Here is a 12,387-nt window from a genome sequence, read left to right on the forward strand (position 1 = left end):
TGGACACTTCCTTGCTGTGTGACCCTAGGCAAGTCACTTAACCTCCATTGCCTAGCCCTTACTGCTCTTCTGCCTTGGAGCCAATACACAGTATTGACTCCAAGATGGAAGGTAAGGATTTAAAAAAAAAAAGAAAGAAATGGGAGTACTTCCACATAAGAAAGATTCTACATATACTTTTCAGATCCTGCAAGGGGTAGATGACTCTGGATTATGCCAATGCCTAGGCCTTGCTAAATCTAGAGTTTTGCTATTCCCAAGGCTAACTAGATTGTTACAAGGCAAACAAAGAGCTAGAAGGAACAAGTTGTTGGTTAACATAAGAGATATCCAGCTCCTTTTCCATTCATAAGAAATAAGAGTCTTAAAACTCAATAGGACCTTGGAGATCATCTCATTCAATCGCTTCATTTTACAGATAAATTTACTGAAATTTAAAGAGCTTAAAAGATTTGCCCAGAGTCCCACAGCTAATGAATAACCATTAGTAGCCATTACTAGCATCCAGGTCTTCAGACATCCAGTATTCTTTCCACTATACTAGGATGCCACTAGAATAGATTCTTAACTTGGGGTCTAAAAACTTAAAATCAATATTTGCATTTCAATATGATTAGTTTCCTTTCTTATGTATTTCAAAGCATGATTCTGAGAAGGGCGCCTTAGGGTTCATCAGAGGAGTCTGAGATCCAAAAAAAGTTAAGAACCTCTGCTCTAGAATATTAAAACTGTTAGTATTTCAGGTTATATGTGGTAGAGAATTAATATCTTGAACCAGAAATAAGCAAGAATATGCAGTGGAGATGAGAGTTCCAAATTTGAAATCAGGAACTTTGGTTCAAATTCTGCCTCTGACACTTACTGTCTTTGTGATACTGTGGGTCTGACACATAACCCCTTTTGTTCTTAGTGTAAGGGGCTTAGATTAGAGAGCTTTCAAGGTACTTTCCAACTTTAAATTTGTGAGCCTGTGTTAACCCTGAGAGTTACTTGGGGGTCCAAAATATCTGCATGTGATAATTGCATACTTATATTTGAGAATATTATCTTGTACTTTTGGTTTGGGATTTCTGGGAATGGAAAGCTATTAGCCACCTCCTCCCAGGTGAGGCAAACCTTTAAGTCATAAACTGCTCCTGAGCTTTGATCTGCAAGACAGATGACTGCCCCCAGCACTTATTTCTAAGTTCTGTTGCCAAAGGTACTTTGAGCTCTCAGTCACCCAAGGAAGGTGAAAGCTGGGAAGGAGGGGGAGGATTTTAAACTTTTTGTCCAGATTAGCTCCTTTCAAGAAGAAAAGTCTCATTTGGGACCTGCTAATCCTCTCACCACCCTTGGTGTCCAGGATCATTCTCATTGCCTCGTGTTGGGACTTTGTTCCAGGGCAGCATTCCAGCACTGGAAAGGACGCTTGGCCCCCTGCTGCCCAGGTCTTTTGGACTGCCTTGCTCAATTCAGTTGGGCAGGGTCAGACTTGCCTTCTTTAGCTCAACTGGAGATGAAGCCTCTGAACAGAAATTCCAGGAGTGCCTTAGTACTCTGTATATAATCAGATTATAGCTCCACAGGCCCAAAGAATCCCAGGCAGTTGTGCTGTGCCATTTATTCCTTTGGGAAGCATATGATGCCACATAGACACTTGAGGACTAGGGAGGGAGAAGCCTTCTCCACAAATGGATATTAAGAAGGGAAGAGGTGTTATGTGAGGCCACTTAACAAATGATTAGCAAGAACAGAGAACTCTTAAGAAGATTGGGAAATTGATGGCAGGAGTATGAGTGGTAGCACCAGCTGCACAGTCAGTAATAAAGTTCAGAAGGGACTTTTAACCTTTTTTTCTCTACTGCATTTATTACTTCAGATAGAGGGCCAGTCTTTGAATTCTGAAGACCCTGGTTCAAGTCTTGCCTCTAACATACTAACAGTGTGACCATGGGCAAGTCATTTCACCTCAAAGTGCCTCAGACAGTTCTCTTAAACTCTCTGAGTTGCTGATCTGGCTTGGTGGAAAGAGTTTCTTTACTTCCCCACATTGATGTAATCACAGTTCCAGACCTTTTCCACGGCCCCCACTGAAAACATCTATTATATGCTTACTTGTTCAGATCCAAAGAGAAGAAATATGCCTCAGTGAATATATCTAGAGTATCTTATCCAGAATAAACTGAGGTCAGCATGAGGAAAAGGTACCTTGAGTCCTTCAGTGTCACACCCTGTGGGCAAGCATGATTTAGCCCAACTATATTTAGGTGAGGGAGAGTCATACCAACTGAGCTCTTTTTGCATGACATTTGAATGTTCTGTCCAGAGATCAGTTCTTTTCCAGCTTTTATATATTAGGTTTAGCTGGCCAACAAACAGTCAAGCAAGTATGAATGAGATTCTAGACACCTGAGTATTAATGGCCATGATCCCGCATTTGAGTTGTTACCCAGAGGGGTTTCTGAATACTAGGTCTTTGAATAAGAATCATTTTTCTTTCCGCCAGAACTAAATGTTTAATAATATAACTCTTTCTGGTTGTGAACCATTCTTTCAGCCAATGCCACTGTAAGGAACTATTTTTTTTTAGCTTCCCAGACGCTACCTCCTTCTGGGGGCTGGTAAATTCCTCTTCCGTAGTAGATGATCGAGTCAGCTCCAGTTTCCTATGTGTTTGACTAATATTTTTTAAGTGTATAGGGAACTGTATAGGTGATTACAATGTGTTTGGGAATCACTGGTATATTGATTAGTGGCACTGGCTGATTCTATACTTTGGAATCTAAGAGGAAAGTAATTTTCAGGGTCTTTTATTTATTTATTTTTTAAACCCTTCCCTTCTGTCTTAGATTCAATACTGTGTATTGGCTCCAAGGCAGAAGAGTGGTAAGGGCTAGGCAATGGGGGTCAAGTGACTTGCCCAGGGTCACACAGCTGGGAAGTGTCCGAGGTCAGATTTGAACCTAGGACCTCCCGTCTCTAGGCCTGGTTCTCAATCCACTGAGCTACCCAGCTGCTCCCATAAGGATCTTTAAAATAAAAGAAAGAAAATAATTTTTTCCTGACATTTCCTTATTCTCTCTCTAGCGGCTTCATACACAGATAGTTCTGATGATGAGACTTCTCCACGGGACAAGCAGCAAAAGAACTCCAAGGGGAGCAGCGACTTCTGTGTCAAGAATATCAAACAGGCAGAGTTTGGCCGGCGAGAGATTGAGATCGCAGAGCAAGGTAAAGAAGGCAAAACCTTTGGAAACTCATGAACTCAAGACTCTTTGACCTTGGTCCAAACTATTGCCTCTGTTATATCTTAGAGTCAGATAGCTACTGGAGGTCACAATGAAGTTTAATACTTGTAGTAAAAGAGACCTGTATTCAGAGAGCACTTCTGGAAGAAGGTGAGGTGAGCATTTATGCTCAAGAGGGATCCCCTTACTGCCCCCCTCCCCTGTTGCCCCTCTACCCTACCTTGAGAAGAAAGGAGGGAAATATTAAAAGAAATCATGACTGGGGCATTTGTAAGCTTCTCATCTATGGACTCCATTTTAAATAATGCTTAATACATATCACTTCCCAAGAAGCTTCAGTAACTCACTGTTGCCTCAGATTAAATACATGCTCAGTTCTGACTTTTAAAGCCTATCTCTGTATTGTTCCAGCCTCCCTTTTCCAGACTGATTTTGCATTGCACCCTCTCATGAGGTTTTCACACTAGCCAAACTGACCTTGCCCTTTTCTGCCCAGGACATTTCTCTTTGATGCCTTTATGCCTTTTCAGGAGCCGTCCCTCATGCTTGGAATGTTCTCATTCCTTACCTCACCTTCATGGAACCTGTTAGCTCCATGAAAGACTCAGCTTTGGTCACTTCTTTCAAAATGCTTTGCTTTCTCCCAGTCACTAGTGTCCTTCCTCCAAATCACTTTGTATTTATTTCTCTAGGAGCATATTGTGTTCCCCTGGGAGAATTCAAGTTCCTTGTGATCTAGGACTCTAGTCTCACTATTGTATTTGTACACACACTGCCAAACACCATACCTGGCACATAACCAAAGCTTCATCAATGCTGCTTGTTTGATTGACTCTTACCAAAGTCTCAGGGTTCTGTTGGTTTTTTTTCCTCCTTCCTTTTCAAACTCCTTACTCTTTATCCTTCTGGTGTGTCAATACCTTGCAGAGATGCCAGCACTGATGGCTTTGAGGAAGAGAGCTCAAGGAGAGAAACCTTTGGCTGGAGCCAAGATTGTGGGCTGTACTCATATCACTGCTCAGACAGCGGTGAGTCTCTGCCCCCTCTGAAAGGAAAAAGGGAGTTCTACTGAAGGATGGACTGGAATCTCTTACTTGGGGTTATGAGAGTAAAGCCATCTGGGGAGCTCTATGTCTATGTTTCCAATATTCCCATTATATTGTCTAGACAAGGAGTTCTTAACCTTTCTTGTGTCGTGGTCCCTTTCAGTGGTCTAGTGAAGCCTGTGGAAGTTTGATGTGAAGGCTTCTCCAGATAATATTTTAAGTGTATAAAATAAAATACTTAAGATTCAGAAGGAAACTAATTACATTGAAATGCAATAATGAAAGTATTTTTAAAAGCAAGTTTACAAGGCAGCTTGGTGGCTTAGTGGATAGAGTGCCAGACCTGGAGACCAGACAGAGGTCCTGGGTCATTTCTGTTCTCAAACACTTCCTAGCTATGTGACCTTGGGCAAGTCACTTGTATGTACACAAGTAACTCTAATTGCCTGGCGATTACTGCTCTTCTGTCTTAGAATTGATACTAAGGTGTACAAGAGTTTAAAAAGAAAAAAAGCAAGTTCTTATACTTCAGGTTAAGAACCCGTGGTCTGGATTATAGACTTGGTGCTAGATTCCATAATGGAAGGTATTGACTATTAGGTCAAAGCTCTAGGTGATTATTATTATATGGAATAGGGACTGCATTGAGCCATGGTTAATGTAATGTAAAAAGTCTTTCTCTGTTTTGAAATGCTGACAGATGAATTTGGGTAGAACTCCAGGGAACATATCTAGAGTTTCCCAGGATAACAGGGTGTTATATTCCTCTGAGGTGTTTATATTCCCTCATCCATAACTAAGAAATGAAGATGACAAGTCTGCCTGGACCAAATGACTATTTAGGTTTACAATGATTATTCTCCTCCCCTCTGTCCTCCTTCCTACTCTCCTTCCCCATTCTCTTCCACTTTGATGGAAGATGTCCCTTGATCATAGCCATTCAGATAAATTGTAATTCTGTTCATTATTTTCAAATTGGTTCATGTTGCTTTTGTAGATAAATCTCAGATACTCTTACATAACAAAGCTAAGGCTCTTGTAGCAGCAAGAGCTAATGGAAAAATTTACCATGCTTTCTCATGAACCCTTTGGTTTCTGATATAATACTCTTATATAGATGCTAGCAGCCCATCCCCTTGGCCATTTGCTATTGGATCCAACCTTAATCACCCTTTACTTCTTTTTCCTCCTGAATATAGGTCCTCATGGAGACTCTGAGTGCTTTAGGGGCCCAGTGTCGATGGGCTGCCTGTAATATCTACTCTACCCTCAATGAAGTGGCTGCTGCTCTTGCAGAAAGTGGTAGGAAGATTTGCCCATTCTCTGTGCTTTATACAAAGTGGAACCTGTTGTGGGGGCAGGGAAAAGGTTTGATGTGAGTGCTTTATCAGAGTACACCACTAAACTTCATATTTATTTCCATGGAATTCTTTTGAACCTTACTCACAGCAGGATTCCTCCCCTTCCTACTCCCATCTCCCCTATCTCCCCATTACCATGAATACTGGGAAACAGATTTTTTCTTATTTCCCTCACATTTCTGCTTCTCTCCTAGCATTTGTACTGAAGCTGGTTTGTTACTATACAGTCGTCTAATGTCTAACCATTATTGGATATTGGTTTGTGCTTTGTTATTAATTACTATAATATTGAGTTAGATGCTTTGACATATTGTTATTAGGACACTTAGGAAAAACCATACATCTTTTTTCCTTAAAGAAATGTATTATGAACTCCTTCCTGGAAAGAGAGGTGGACTGGAAAGTAAGCCACCAAAAAAGTATATTCTTGACCCTGCCAGTTTTTTTTAGAAGTAATTCCTCCTCATTAAAAAATCAGTATTTCTGCCTCAGCAATTGAGGGACTAACTGAGAAAATTAATATTTGATCACAAATTTTCTCTCTCTGTTTCTATAAGACTAAGGAAATTAAATCATTCCAAGTTCTTAGATTCCCTTCTGGCATCTATCCTCAATCTCTGACATTTTGGGGTTGCAGAATGGGCCAGTGTTCCAGAGACTTATCTGGGAGCTTAAGAGAGATGCCTGCATTTTGGAAAGCCTTCCAAATTCTTGCCCTTTCTTCAGAAATTATTATAGCACTCTTTCTTACCTTAACCATTTACTGATCACCTAGAACAGTAGTGGCAAACCTATTAGAGACTGAGTGCCCAAACTGCACCCTCACACTGCACATGAGCTACTCTTACCCAGACAGGGAAGGGAGGCAGTGCTCACATTGGGCTGCTGGGCAGAGGGGCGAGTCATATGAAAAATGCCCTCAGGGCAGTGGAGAGGGGGAAGGGAGCAGCCCCCTACAGCACACATGCCATAGGTTTGTCAACATAACCTTCGTGGCTTTTGGCATAGTGGAGGAGTGCCAATTTTGAGATAGGAAATCATTCTAATTTCAGCTCTCTGCTTCTTTGACCTTGGGCAAATCACTTCTCTGGGCCTGCGTTCTTCATCTATAAAATGAGGGGTTAGCCCCTTAGGTCTTTTTCAGTTTAAAATTCTCCTGTGTTAATATATTCCTACTGTGTTCACAGCACCACATTAAGTACACTGTTGAATATATAAACTTGAATCAGACACAAGTACTTACATTTAAGTAACTTAAAATCTAGTATGAGAGATAAATTGCAAACCCAGATAACTAATATAACAAATGTGATTTGTGATAAATGCCCTAAGAAAGGTTAAGTTAAATTGCTAGGGAATTTCAGAGAAGTGTTGCTTATCATGGGTGAAGTACCCCTTGAGCTAAACCTTGAAGGATGGAGCATTTGATAAGGTTAAAGGTGGCTAGGGGAGCAATCCAGGCCAAGGGAAGGCACAAGCACAGACAGAGAAATAATGGAGTTTAAGGCCTGTTTGTGGAGTAGTCAGTGCAGTTTGACTGGACATTAGGGACTTCTCTGATTTGGCTTCTTTGCCATACTATTTAACATGAGAAGGAAACCTAGTTACACTCTAGATCCCCTTGCTCTCTAGGCATGTGAGAGCAGAAATGAACCTGAAGAGGCAGGGAGGCCCCTAAAAGATACTGAAAGAAATGTCAAAGAATAGCACACACAGGGGCCTCACCTGCATACAGGCTGAGAGCCAGGCTTCAGATCTCAGGGATGCCTCCTGCCAATGCTCTGGGTTCCTTTGAAGTCTTTAATAGTGTCTTTTGTCTTTTTTCCCCCAGGGTTTCCTGTCTTTGCTTGGAAAGGAGAATCAGAAGATGATTTCTGGTGGTGCATTGACCGCTGTGTGAATGTAGAAGGGTGGCAGCCCAACATGGTGGGTTAGATCACAGATCTGTGGGAGTAGGATGGCCCATGACTAAGTGGGGTTAAAAACGTGGCGCAGTCAAATAGAAACAGAAACAGAGATCTGAGGCTTTGCTAGAAAGCCCTTAACTTTATTTTCTTCCAGATTGGCCAATTACTTGGACTTTAATTTCCTTAAGTAAAGTTTGTTTAGAAAAGCTTGAGGGCAGTTAGATGGTGCAGTGGATAGTGTTGGGCCCAGAGTTCAAATTCAGCAAGACCCGAATTTAAATTCTGCTTTAGGCACTTACCAGCTATGTGCAACCCATTTAAGTCACTTTCTTGGTAGTTGCCTCAGTTTCCTCCTCTGTAAGATGGGGCTTATAACAGTAAGTTTAAGAGGTTGCAACTATAAACTGTTAATTTAGAAGACCTAAGGTGAATACCTTAAAATCCTTAGGGAATGGTTCAGTTAGCCAAACATGTTCTAACAAGGAATTTGACAATTAAAGAAAAGAGTGTGGCAAGTGAAAGCTAAGAGATTTTTCCTGAATTAAAAAAGCTACAATTCTAGTCATCAATCCAAGGGGAAAACACAAGTTTATACCAGAATGTTTATAAACTATGTAAACTCCCATAGGTAGTTGGAAAAGAGTAAGATAATGTCAAGAAAGGCTTTACCCCAAGAAAACGTGGCCTTGTATCTGATGGTTTGAACTCTATCAAGGTCTAGCAGTTTTCCTTGCTTCCTACCATCCTGTGAATGACTACAGAGTGATAAAAAAATTTATAATCAAGATAATATATTCAGTTTTCATTGGTTATATTCATTAATGATTAAGGAAGGTAACTACCCTTCTGTGTACCCAGGGAAATTGGAGGGAAAGAGTAGGATCTGCAATCCAGTGTTTCCAATTGTTTCACTACCTTAGTCTTTCATTTTAATGTTGTCTAGTACATGGAGAATATAGAGAAAAATATAGAAATACTATCAGATATAGAAATGGAAAAGAAAATATCTAAGAAACCTTCTAGTTTCCTTAGGAAATCCTATGCTTAAGCAGTCTGCCACTGGAAAAGGAAGCATTTTAACTTGTAACATGGAACTGGTTTAAAAATTTTTTAATGTGAATCCTAGTTTGGATTCCTATGCTCACCTTGTCACTCCCAGTTAAAGAAAATAGATACACAACCGAAGCTAAAATAGTATGGAGGACTAGTAGTAGAGAGGTTTGAGAGTGTACCCTCCAGGGATACAGAAAGCATTTGGGACACTTGATAGTTTTATTGATAAATTAAAAGGGAGAGTAGATCCTGCCAGACTACAGATACAGGAGTTACATGCCAGGAAAAGGTAAGTCAGTTTTATATAGGCATTGCCATTGAATGGTGGGAGTTTGCTAAGTATTCCTGAATGTTCCTCGGCTAGATGGAGGGAACTGGCCAGGTAATTAACAGTATCCCAGCTTAGGTTTTAAAGGCAAGGAGAGGAGAAGGTACTCTTCTCTCTGCTTCAAAAACTACAATGCTTAACAATTTTCTTCCAATTATGGAGTTCCACTGGTCTCCTACCTTGTACTATCCTCTCAATTCTCAACCTAATGGACAGGTGAGTTATTTGGAAGCTTTCTTATATCTATCTATCTATCTATATATATATAGATATAGATAGATATAGATATAGATATATATAGATATACATATATATATATATATACACACATATACTCCTGCACATATGGGCACATGTGCTCCATAGTTCCTCAGTGGTTTTTCCTACTATGTAGTGAAATGTTTGAGTTGTGTCAACCAAATCATGTATCTCCAGGCTCTGTATAATACTTTGGGGAAAGTTTCTATACTCTTAGAGAATAAGTAAATAAGATCCACAGGAAGAAATTCATGTATTCAGAAAGCTAATGAGCTGACTTTCACTTTAAGATCAGTTGAATAAGTGTAGTAACACGTATGAATTTGAGGAGAATTTACCCATTCTCAAGTCTGGGTTCTTTATTATTATTATTTTTTAAAACCCTTACCTTCCATCTTAGAATCAATACTGTGTATTGATTCCAAGGCAGAAGAGTGGTTAGGGCTAGACAATGGGAGTTATGTGACTTACCCAGGGTCACATGGCTAGGAAATGTCTAAGGCCAGATTTGAACCCAGGACCTCCCATCTCTAGGCCTGGCTCTCAATCCACTGAGCTACCCAGCTGCCCCTGAGTCTGGGTTCTTTAAAACATTGACTGTGCACCTCTGTGGAGGTGAGAGGGCCATAGGGATCACATACTATGGCAAAGATTTTCAGACTTTTTTCAGTGTATCAGTCAGTTGGACTGATTTTTTTTCCTCTCTCTAAAAATATTGTTTTATGAGATGACTCGGAGTGGGGTGGGGAAGGAAAGATACTGAGGATAAGTATGATAATGAATGAAACAGAAGACACCAATAAAAACTTTTTTTTAAAGACATTTGTGCCAGGCATTGTGTGCCAAGTGTTGTTCTAAGTTCTGGCAATAAAGACAAAAGTGAAGTGATTTCTGCCTTTGAAAAGCTTACATTTTAACCAGTAGAGATAACATCTTCATAAAGTAGGTGAAGGTTAATTTGGTGGAAGAAAGCATTAACAGCTCAGAAGATCAACCCATCAGTGAGCATTGATTAATAAAATGTCAGGCACTGACTTAAAAGCAAATATGTATAGATATATAATAAATTAGAGTTGGTCAACAAAGGAAAGGCACTAGAATTAAGGGGGACGGGGACAGGCTTCTTATAGAAGGTAAGAATTCAACTGATATTTAAAGGAATCCAGAAACGCCAAGAGAAAGAGAAGAACAGGGAAGAGAAATAATCCAGACCTGAGAAAGAACCATGGTAATGCCAGAAGTCAGGAGGAGTGTCTTGTTCAAGATACAGCAAGGAGGGCATTGTCACTGGATCACAGAGTACTTGGAGTGGGGAAGTTAGGCATAAGGAAACTGGAAAGTTAAGGGGAGACCAGGTTTTGAAGGGCTTTGAACAACTAAGTAGAGGATTTCATATTTGATCCTGGAGGTGATTGTGAACTACCAGAGTTTATTGAATATGGAAATTACATTGTAAGGAAAATCACTTTGGTAGCTAGAGGATGAATTGGGGTGGAGAGAGACTTGAGGCAGGCAGACCCATTTGCAGCCTGTTGCAAAAGAGGAGAGGCATGAGGTGATGAGGTCCTGCACCATGTCCGAGGAAAGAAGGGCATATAAATAATGTGGGAAGGAGTGAGAGTGAAGAGTTCAAGATAACAGTTAAGATAACCTAGGTTACAAGAAGTCTTAAGAGTTGTTTGGGTCTGTTTTGAATATGATGAATTTGAGATGCCTACAAATCACTTTGATTGAAATGTGTAATAGATAGTTGGTGATGTGGCTCTGAGACTAAGAAAAAAAGATTGAGGTGGGCATAGAGATCTGAGAGTCATCAGCATTAAAATCATAATTAAACTAATGAGAAGTAGTGACAGAAGAGAACAAAGCCTTGTGATATCCTCATAGTTGGGTGAACAAAGCATGGTTGATGAGCCAACAAAGGAAATTTTGAGAGGGAACAGTGAGACAATAAAAGGGAAACCAAGAGAAAAACACTTGGAGAGGAGAAAAGTAGCCAGGACGGACTAAATAGTGTCAGATACTGCAGAGGTTTGGGGGGAAAAGACCATCAGATTTGTCAGTTATGGGGCATCTGGGGGACAGGCTTGGTGGTTTGAAGGGTCCTGGTTTCAAATATGACCTCAAGACACTTCCTAGCTATGTGACTCTGGGCAAGTGACTTAGTCTCATTGCCTAGCCTTTACTGCTCTTCTACCCTAAATTAATATGGTGGAAGGTTTTTAAGTATCTGGTAACTTTGGACAAATAGCTTCATTTAACAATGAGGTAGACAGCTCCTTATTTTCATAAATTTAGATGTGAACTGGAAGAAAGGGATGGGATAAGTGCTTAAGGGGATTGGCAGGATCTGGTGAGAATATTTTAAGGCTAGGAGACACTTCATAATGTTTATAGGGAAGGAAACAGTGGAAACTAGAGAGAAGTGCACTGATTGGTGGGGTAATCTGCTAGAGGAAGAATAGAGGGAATGAGATCATTTGAAAGGATTGGCCTTAGTGAGAAGTACCATCTCTCCCATCAGCAATTTGATTTAAAGAAGAGAATAGGAATCCTGTTAATGGTTTGTGGAATATCTAGGAGAGAAAAAGGAGTTCAGAATACACTATTGCTATTTTTTTCACTAAAATATGAATGTGAGAACTGAGGATCAAGATAATTGTGGGAGCTTTGAGAAGAAAAAAGATTTGGAACAGCCTATGTGGAGAATGAGATAGAGAATCAATAGGAAGGTGGTCCTTTGACCACCTTCTAACAATTGAGATTAGATAAATAAATTTAGTGGGGACAGCCCAATTTCACAACTTCCCTCAATTCTTTTCAGCAACTCATTTATTAAAAAAAAAAAGGAAGATGAGGGGAATAATCATCTCTAGCTTTTGTCATACTGCTGTTTTGACCATGAGGTTTGCCACAATATGAGTAGCAGTATGACAAAAGAGCAAAAGATTAGAGTTGAAATTAGTGCCAAGTAGAAATGCTAACTAAAAGGTTTCGATGGGGAAGGGAAAAGAATGAAGCGTGGTCAAAGGTGATAATGTTGGGAAAGTATCAAGGATGTGTGGAAGGTTTGGAGGTCAGAGTGAGATGATTAATGAATAATTTCATAATTTTTATCATAGAAATAGAAAAATTATAGATGTCAAGGCAGTGTTGTATAATATAAAGAATGCTTGGATTTCAAGTCCTGATCATTCCTGTGCA

The 12,387-nt window shown here is 40.0% G+C and overlaps 1 protein-coding gene across 11 annotated transcripts in view; it reads left to right on the forward strand.

Annotated features, from left to right (window-relative positions):
• The window catches only part of AHCYL2 (adenosylhomocysteinase like 2), a 156,459-nt gene that overhangs the window by 122,766 nt on the left and 21,306 nt on the right, over positions 1 to 12,387 (forward strand). For all 11 annotated transcript variants that reach the window (XM_007504289.3, XM_007504287.3, XM_007504290.3 and 8 more), the window contains 4 exons: positions 3,070 to 3,213; positions 4,158 to 4,258; positions 5,476 to 5,578; positions 7,469 to 7,563. In XM_007504289.3, the coding sequence (XP_007504351.2) occupies positions 3,070 to 3,213; positions 4,158 to 4,258; positions 5,476 to 5,578; positions 7,469 to 7,563 (443 nt within the window). The remainder of the gene's footprint in view (positions 1 to 3,069; positions 3,214 to 4,157; positions 4,259 to 5,475; positions 5,579 to 7,468; positions 7,564 to 12,387) is intronic.

This window comes from Monodelphis domestica, chromosome 5, assembly GCF_027887165.1.
Source record: "Monodelphis domestica isolate mMonDom1 chromosome 5, mMonDom1.pri, whole genome shotgun sequence".
In the NCBI taxonomy this organism is placed as follows: domain Eukaryota; kingdom Metazoa; phylum Chordata; class Mammalia; order Didelphimorphia; family Didelphidae; genus Monodelphis; species Monodelphis domestica.